We start from the raw sequence: 9,863 nt of genomic DNA, 5'->3' as shown, positions 1-9,863 counted from the left end.
ATCGCCATCGCCAACATCTCTTCTCCTCTGGCTAATCTTTATCATTTGCAGGTATCTTAGGTGAACCCTTGTGAGCTTCCATGAACGCCACATTATTGTTGGAAAAAGTCACCACACATTGCAATCAGTCCTGAGCAGTTGGATATGCTGTGGTACTACTGTCCTTGAGTCCTGCATGTGCTTAAGAGAGAGATTTGGCCTCTCAACAGTAAATCCATCATTTCTCACAAAAGCGCACAGGATTTTAGGAGCATGCCTGCGACGAGGTTTCAACAAACTTCATGAAGTGGCACTTTAAGGGAAAAAAAAGGACTGATTCCTTAACGTTTCCACCTTTGGCATTCACACGTTTTAAATTGCTCATCTTGTGCTGACGCTCCCTGGACACACATCTTACGGCTGGAGAGGGAGAGGGAATCGTGCTGCAACGGTTCAACTCGCAGCTGAGAGCAGAGAGGACGCATGTGGCCAGTCGCCGCTGGTCAAGCTGTGTGCATGAAAGCAGAACCCGCTGTTCTCTTTCTTTAAACGCGTGGGTGATGAGGGGACGAGAGGCTAAATAATAAGGATACCGCTCCTGGCATCGCCTGGCTCACATTTGATAAATCTCCCAATCGGCATGGACGGGTTACAGACAGAAAATGCTGGAGTTGGTGGAATCGGGGAGGACGCGGAAGAAAAGTACCGCGCTCTCGCCTATGACACTGCGCTCAGCACTTTGGTGGCAGTGGCCCTGTATGTGGTGGTGAAAGTGAGCCTGGACGGCTTCAGACAGTGGCGGGCCAGGATCTCGGTGCTCATTGTAGGTTCGGGACCTATTGGGCTGACGGCCGCGCTGGTCGCTGTCCGCTCCGGGAAGGTGCTGAAACTGATCGTTCTGGACGAGAGGTATCGGACCGCCCTGCTCTGCCGGCCCCAGCAGATCGCTCTGGATCCCCGCAGCGTGAAGTTTCTTCTGGGACTCGGGGTGGACTTTGATAACATGGAGGGCTGCTGGCACAACGAGCATTTCTTCACCAGAATAGGCGTGTTTCAGGAGTACCTGCTGAGCATCCTGGAGCAGAAGAAACAGAAGGTGGATGTCAAAGTGCAGCTGGGAACCAAGGTATGCCCTCGCCACTGATTTTAGACTACTCTCGCAAATACATAGAATACGATATTCATTTCAGGTTCCTCTTCATTTACCATACCCATAGCCTCCTATAAAGAGACCACTGCAAACAATGTGTGATGAGGAAAGAAGAAATGGGAGAGATTACAAGTACCACTTTACCCCACCTTGTCATGATTGTTGCATGATGTAAAAACGTGATCCTCCCAAAGTGACGGCAGCCAAACGAAGTATACACCCACCCCAGTCAATGTCAATCAGCAGTTTGAAGTGACAAAGATGTCTGTCCCTGTGGAAGCTCTTTCCCCCCAGGCTTTTTAGTAAGCTTGAACAAAGCCGATAATGTTGCTCAGATTTTTGTATTGCTCTTATTATGAGCCATTGGCTTAAAGCTCCCCTGAAACCCAAGCAGGAAACATATTTCTGTCACTAAATAAAACTAGTAATTGTCCGTTGTTTGAAAGTTTTAAGCCTTACATTTGTCTTTCAGTTTATGAGTTTGTTCATGTACACCAGGCATTCTACAGAGGTACCTAAATCTTCTCCCCAAACAATGCTGTAATGTCAAACTGAAAGCAACATCTCTGCTGAAATAACCTGTTATATAAACTGACCTCAAACATGAAGAGAATGCTTTCCATAGTTTTTAGGTCAGTGGAAAATAAATGATGGAATTAAAGTAAACAAATCCCCACCCAAACATACTACAACATCAAAATAAAATGGATTTTAAACGTAATCCTATTTTAATTCCGAAGGATTTATTTATCCACAGAGGATTACTTTTCAGGCATCCCCAAGCCAAATACTACTGTGTGTTCTGGCACCTAAATTCATAACACAGCATCAAATATAGCACAAGCTGAATCAGTCTATGATGACAAAATAACAAATGTAATCCTTGTTATATTACAAAGTTAGATATGTTATTTCGCAACATCCAGCTAGACCACAGCTTAGGACAAGGAAATAGCTCAGTAACTCAAAAACCTCAGAAGTTTTTCAGAGAGAAGCTGTCAGTGCTTTTTATGTGCAAACAGAGATTAAATGTTCAGTGGATATTTGTCTGAAAACTGGAGCCCAGACTTGATGAGGGCCCATTTAAGGTCGAGTGTCCCTGTAGGTCTTTTCACAGTTCTTTTATTACATTTTCATCATTTGCTTTCTCACACCTGATCAAACTGATTGAAAACATTATTCAGTCTCTCAGAATGTGTCTTGGATGATATTCCTCTCTGGCTTTGGCCAGCAGCTTTTCTTTCCTCTTAGCTGCTGCCTACCCTGCTGTCCTGTGACTCACCAACCTTTGGAAGATGGAAGACAAGGTCAGCAGGGTCTTTGATCACAGCAAACTTTTCATTTAGTCACTGCCGAGCCTGGCATTTCATCTTGATTAGACAAGACAGTGGGCTTGATGACAGATATTTTTACCCTCCTAGCCTGTCAATGCTTCAAAGGTCTGAGAATGCAGAATAACCTATTCTGTGTGGTTTAAATGGATGAGACAGAGATCTCTTGGGATGTGAGCCATTATAGCCCCAGAACAACCCTTTTATTCACTCTCCAGCCTGTCAGACTGTCCCCCAACTTGATTTGGCTCTTTCTTCTGTATGTAGGCAAGAAGCTGGTTAGCGGCAGAGATGCATTCACCAGAGCAAAGTAATAAATCTCTCTGAGAAATGCTCTGTTGTTCAGACAAGTGCAACCAATGGAGCCCATTTAAATAGCTTATATTGGTATATTACATTACTACCCACCTGCTTCCTGGTGTAGATTAATAGGTAGTGGAAGAAGTCATATATGCTGGTCAGGCTGCAGTAATGCGAAATATAATCAAAATTCTTGATTAAGTAATATTTTCATCTGTATTTTATATAAATTGAAGATTGAATGATGAGTCAGTTATAAAATAGCTAGGGGATTAATAAACTGCTGATAGTTACAAACTTTAAGATGCCAGTTGTCTAGCTAGTCTTTACATGTCAGCATAAAAACGGTTAATAATGCACAGTAGTTAACATTTGTGTAGCCTCTTATATGTTGTACAAGTAAACTGCATTTAATTGAATTCCCCAGCTCTGTGCGGTCATTGTTAGTTAAACTAGACTAACAAAGACTTAACTTTCTTTTTTTGTTGTAGTTTACAGAGGAATACCTGCAGCGGATTCCAAGCAGTCAGTGGCCACGTGTGATTGTGGTGGCTGATGGGTCGTGTGGCGACTCCTGCTCCGTGCTGGGTATCAGCTCTGATTATACTGTGGAGTCCTGCCATGCATATGGAGCTAATGCCACCATAGAAAGACTAGACCAAAGACAGGTCTGGAAAAACACTCACTCTGTGAATTTCTTCATTTGTTTCATGGACAGTGCACATTAATTAACATCCTTGTATATGTGCTGGTGTTAGCCAAATTGGCCAGATTTTAAGTTATAACATCAATAAAATGTTAAACAATGTATTTTAAAGCTAGTGCAGGGGAAAGCAGAAAAAGTGCAATAGCTTACAAATCAAACAACTCACATACAAAGTGAAACGTGCAGAAAACTGGCACTGTGTAAAACCGATGATAGAAGTAAAGCCAGATACATGTGTGAATGATGCATTTGGTCATGTTCGCACTGAGTCAATAGCCATCAGGTTGCTATTTGTGCAAAGAATAAAGGACGTTATAATGAAGGCGACTCTATTTGTCTCATAGACTATAGATAATCTGAGCAAACAATGGTGCAGATCCTCTAATGGCAGTAGAGCACAATATCCAACACATATAAACAGCCAGATTTCAGCAGACTGTTTGATGTCGTCAGCATCAACGCTGTCACCTGTTTCAGTGCAGTCACTGAATTTGATAAGGACAGCTGCCGTTCTGATGGAGGTAGTCGACTGCAACAGAAAAGCTTTTTGATTCATTACGCCCCCTGGACAGATTTATAGTCTGTTCCCTGCTTGTTAAATATAAATTAAGATATCAAAACATCAGCTGCAATGTTTTTCACATGATGCCCTGAAGGTTACTTTTCACAGCTTCACTTTTCAAGCAGATGGTTCCTTGAATTATGACTCAGTGATGTTACCAAGAGATTCACAAATGATTGAACAAATAGATCAATATTGAACACTTATACTGGGTAATCACCCCTAAAATTCTTCCAATATTAACTTAAAAAACTTAAATGTGTTATTTTAGCTGCAGATGTAGTGACAGAATATAGGACATGAAATACTGTGTTGTTTACACAGTCTAACAACCAAGTATAACATTCCTGCTGCTCTACTGAGGTGCTAATGAGGTGATCATATTTACAGCCATTGTCCACTCTTGGTCCAGTGCAGGTCACGAGATCTAAGCCGTTGTTGATGACTGATTCATACACGTTGACTCATGTTGATGAAAGACTACTCTTTATATTGCAGCATATTTAGTAACAGATAATGCACACTGAAAGCAGAGAGAATTAGTTTGGTAGAAGAAAAAAGAAAAACAGGCTGAGGTGAAAAGCTTCAAGGCTAATATCTGACTAATATGTGAACACAAGTATAGTCTCCCTTGTTGTTTTATGCCACCATGACCATTCATATCACGTCCTCTTTGGTGGCTTTGTGGCTGTCTTTTATTGACCACTGTTCTCTCTGGCTGCTTCCTGTAGTGATTGAATTTTCCTCCTAGGACATGACCTGGTCCTCCTTACTGTCCCTTCCATCGTCCCCCCAGTTGCTTGTCTGTTCCCTCACTATCTCCCTTGGCAGCACAAGATGCTGTATGATCCCTCTTGGCTGCTTTATGTCACTGAAAAAAAAATTAATCAATTTTGTCTTGAGGGAAAATGGTGAGAAACTGCAAGGTTGAACCATTGAATAAAAATCAAGCTATTCTTAATCTCCACTCCAGTGACCTCAGCCCTGCAGACAGCAGTGGTGATTTTACATGTTTTTTCCCTCTAAACACACCAATAACTACATTTATTAATCAAAATACATTATCAATGTCCAAATGATGATATCTTCTATGTCAATAATCATATTCCTTGGCCCTTAACATTTTATTCTCTTTGAAATGAGTTAATCTTGTACCTCTTCTTTCCATTTCTTCCCTAACTTCAGGTACCCACACCTGAGATTCGTGCACACAGCCTTTACTTTGACCTGTCTGCTTATGGAGTGGAGGCCCTCCGAGAGCACAGGAATACAACAGTCAAGCCTGGCTTCCACCTGAAGATCTATGGCACCTTCAGAAATCGCTACATGGCCCTTGTCTGCCCAGCCTCAGACACCAAGATGGTTCGCTTCCTCAGACAAACTGCGAACTCCTCTGTAAGACTTAGCAACCTGCATCAGAGCTTGAACGTTTTGAGTGAAGTTGTTAATAAGATCAGTACATGTGAAAACTATGCAGCTGTACCTGTGCAGACTACAGGCAGTATTAACTCAGCTGAGTGCCACTTTGCCCACCTACTTAATCCAAATGTACTTGGATATGTTATGTGGAAGTCCATTTATGTGTATGTGGGTTTGTGGCTTGAACATTTGCATGAGTGCTTATGTGTTTGTGTGTGTTTTTATGGATGCCAGAGTGTGAGTGTTCATGAACCAAAAAGAGAATAAAAGAAAGAAATGGGAAGAGGGGAGAAAAAGGCCTCTGACGTCTATGGGCATGTGTGTGCGTGTCTTTCTGTGTATTTGTGTGTGTAAAAAGGCCGTCTGTAATCTTCTGTTACACTTCAGTGAATATTTTTTCTCCCATGCTCCACATTAGGGTAGGAGCTGGTTCAGCTATTTGGCTTTTGGCAATTTATCTAAGGTTACTTGGTTTTCATGTCAGCTGATCATGTGTACCCTACAGCATGTCGTGTAGTTATAGTTCACACAGGTACCTTGCAAGACCGTTCATGGAGCTCTTGTTGCTATGTGGGTGGCCATTCAAATGCACTGTTACTTGGTAACAGCTGACTGTGTAAGTATAGGTCGAAGAAGAGCAGAGTTGAGCGGTGAGAAAACAGAGAGGAACAGGAGAGGCTTGTCATTCAATATCTGCATGCAATGTAAAGTTAATTCAAAGGCTTAGAGCAGTCAGGGACACATTTCTTTCTTTGTTCTCATCCATCAGCACGAATATTTCTATGGCTCTTCACATCCAGTAAAAAGGCTGGTGATTAAAGAAAGGAACATAAGTTAATATTCTGAAAGGGTGTCCTTGTTTTGACCTACAACAAGCCTATTTAAAGTTAATGATTGAATTGTGTATACAAAAAAATAGTTATTGTATTACCGATTAATCTACCCTGTATTTTACTATTTATTTATGAATTGACTGTGCATTCCATAAAATGTGATAAACACACTTTTTTGACATTACTTTTTTGATGTGTCATATTAACATTAAAAGGTAAAAGGGAGTTTGTCATCAAAGTAAACCCCATTTTCCAAAAAAACAGGGATGATGCAAATTAAAACAAAACATAATAATTTTCACTTAAACAAACAACCTCATCTTATGTAACACAGAACAAAGACAATTAATTCATATATATTCATTATTTTTTGAGAAATGTTTGTTTATTCTGAATTTGATGTCAGTAACATATTTCTAAAAAATGTTTGGACGAAATCCAACAAGGTTACATCTTCCCGCAGGGTTGTGTAGAGGTGTTTACATGTTTGCTTTATGCACAGATCATGAAGAACATTTTCCACCAATCCTTCAACGCCTATAAGACGGACATAGAGCCTCGTCTCAACGATGTGACACTCCACCAAATGCAGTGCAGCCGGCGTCTCTTCGAGATTCAGCTGTCACACAGACGCATTAGTGCTGCCTATATAGAGGGGGACAATGTTTCGGTCATTGTGGAGGGGGAGGCAGCACGTGTCCTTAATTTTGACACAGGTACGTGTCTATGAACAAATTTTCCCATGAATAGGAAGGAAAATGTTTCTAATTTTGGGAATATGGACCACCTTTTTAGAGGATTTCTGTCAAAAATGAGCTCCTCTTATGACAAACGTGCAGTGCATTACTGAGATTTTATTTGGTGCACGAATGATGTCTGTGATTTATGTTTTCTATTTCTTTTGCTCTCTCTCCTGTCCATTCGCCAGGTTTTGGGGTTAATCTTGGTATGCGTGGCTTGGAGTCAGTGGGGACCTTCATTTACCGGACAGCGACGGCTGTGGACCAGAATGATATTCTAGAAGCACTGTCAGCTAAGATGCAGCACTCCAGACAGATGGCAGAGACCTTCAAGCATACAGGTCTTGCTGAGTCAATGTATGAATGAAAGAAGGGGAAAACCTGGAGAATGCACGATGCCACCTAATGGCGAGCAATGAATCGTTCAGTGCGTGGAAACAATGAATCATGAATCTGATGTAGAAACAGACATCTATTCGTCTCATATCAGACTGACATGAATGACTGGGATTAAATTAATAATCATTGTAAACATGTATGTCTTTGTGATGTACAATTTGTGGGGCACACACATAATGGGAGTTGTGAAAATAACTACAGCCGCGTTTATATTTGGAAATATTCTCATTTCAGAAAAAAAGACATAATGTAATCTCTCACAGTTGCAACAAAGTGACATGCATACATCACTAGTGGAGAAGCTTTTAGCTGTGAGAGGAGGTGGAATAAATAATCAAAACTGTGTAACCGTGAATCATTTCAATCTGCATTATTCTTCTTTAATTAGGGCAACAATTAACTTGATTTTTCGAAGACTTGCTGATCGTGCAGTTTGGCTTGTCACATGTGTTCCTCGAGAAAAACTGACTGCGCCGCAGTATCTTCAACTTTGGCTGAGAAATGTTTGAGACTCTGTGCCAGTGATTTAACAAAGAACACACACAGTGAAATCAGAGGAAGTCAAGCAGAAGCTGTTCCGAAGGGTTTTCATCAAATCGTTTGTCTGTGCTGGTGTTTTTCTGATGATGTGGTGATAATGATTATGATAATGGTCTTTAGTATTTGCTACAGTGGCCAATTTTCCCATGTTGCCTTGTAAACTAGATTTTTGTATGTTCAAAAAAGAGCTGTGACCATATTATGTATTATTGCTTTTTTAAAATTTTGATCCTGGTGATGTGAAATGTCTCAGTTATGAGGATCTAATTGAGGCGCCAATAAAACTGATGACCCACCAATTCAATAAGACCTTTTTGATTTATTTGATAAAAAATTAGATGTGCTCTAGAAATGGATTTCCATAGCACACTGTGCTTTACTTTGCATGAGAAATTCTATAAATACTGTGTTGTTATAAACTTGAGAAAACAGGTAACATAGTAAATGCAGAAAATCAAAAACATTAAGGATGAATCCAGTGTTTTTATTAAACGTACCATACAACAGTTAAAACCAAAAAGTATAAAAGTAATCAAACACTGTACTCTGCACTGTTCGGTTTCCATATAAAGTGGTACTGCCCTCTGGTGGCGTGGCCACCCTGCTTAAATTTCCTGTGCGATCATGTTATTTGTTTTGTTTTGTATACTATGCATCACTTTAAGTCCCAGTATCTGCCCAAATAATGATGAAAAAGTAATCTTTTGAGGGATGGGATGACTGATTTAGAATTTATTGTATAAAAGGAGTCAATATGTCAATGATAACTCTTCACAGATCACTAGCATTACTAACACGGACACATTAAGTGACACATTACGGACACATTAACGTATGTTCAAAGTATTTAATTTCAAGCACAATACCAATGTAGTTCTCATTTTGGGTCTTATGTTAGTTGCATTTCTTGATTCTCCCCCCTTATTAATGTCTGTGTGTTTGAGTAGAAACATATAGAAACTGTCAAACTGCTATTCACAGTCTATTTGCATCTGATATGATTAAGTCATAAAATGCTTTAAAGATAAAAGATATTTTATAAAATGACAGTTTATATGACACAAGTGGCCAGACACATCGTGCTTTGTGGTTGTTTGTTCTTGAGGTCCTGAGAGAATTTCTTCTTTTATCTCTTCAGACCCGGGGATGACTTTTCAGTGGTTTGAAGAAAAAATCCCCATGACCTCACAAAGCCGGCTGTTGGCCTTAACTCTTGAATTAATTCAGTACCCATGACAAAATTTCACACAAATGTCTCACAGACAAAAATGATAAAGTGATGATGCTTTATATCCAAAGGTTAACTTCACTGTGACATCATAATGTTCTTTAAAAACACTTTTCTAGCCATTACTAAGAGTCATAACTCATGAACAGAAGGAAAGATTGGGACCATATTTCAATTTTTGTCGGACAGTGAATTGGTGACATTAATCTTCGGTGCCCACATAATAGATTCCCTCAGAGTCTTCACTACAAATGTTATATGACTTTGGACATTAACTGCAACTTGACTGGTGGGTGGAAGCATACAACTGTGAGGCAGTAATTCTCATCAGCTTGTGAGACGAGATTTGAATGATGCTATAATACAAAGTAACTTTTTGATGTGTGTGGCATTGAATTTACACAATACTACCACATTTTTACAATTATGTCTCTATGTATGAAATGTAGCTTATTGAGAACGTTTTCGTTTTTCATCAAATGAAAAACACATTAACACATTGAAACACAGATAAAATCTAACCGAGGGGAACAAATCGTAAATTATAAGCTACATATTGGGTTTCTTGCTTCACACTAAATGTATAATGTAAAACAGCAATTTATTTTCAGGTTTCTAATTAAGTTTCTAATTAAGTTTTTAAAACAAGGCTGTTTCACTTGGAACTAATTATATA

General features: G+C 39.8%; 1 protein-coding gene across 1 annotated transcript; it reads left to right on the top strand.

The window, feature by feature from the left end:
• The first annotated feature begins 399 nt into the window (after nt 1-399).
• Nucleotides 400-8,211, top strand: LOC140306591 (uncharacterized). The gene is made up of 5 exons (XM_072385198.1): nt 400-1,105; nt 3,252-3,428; nt 5,214-5,423; nt 6,783-6,996; nt 7,209-8,211. Exons 1-5 carry the CDS (start codon nt 620-622, stop codon nt 7,385-7,387), a joined length of 1,266 nt encoding a protein of 421 aa, XP_072241299.1. The 5' UTR covers nt 400-619; the 3' UTR covers nt 7,388-8,211.
• The last annotated feature ends 1,652 nt before the right edge of the window (nt 8,212-9,863 follow it).

The sequence above is a fragment of the Leuresthes tenuis genome, unplaced genomic scaffold (genome assembly GCF_036924035.1).
Source record: "Leuresthes tenuis unplaced genomic scaffold, fLeuTen1.0.hap1 SCAF_5, whole genome shotgun sequence".
Classification (NCBI taxonomy): Eukaryota; Metazoa; Chordata; class Actinopteri; order Atheriniformes; family Atherinopsidae; genus Leuresthes; species Leuresthes tenuis.
Note: the sequence above shows the minus strand (reverse complement) of the source record. Positions and strands in the feature narration are given on the sequence as shown.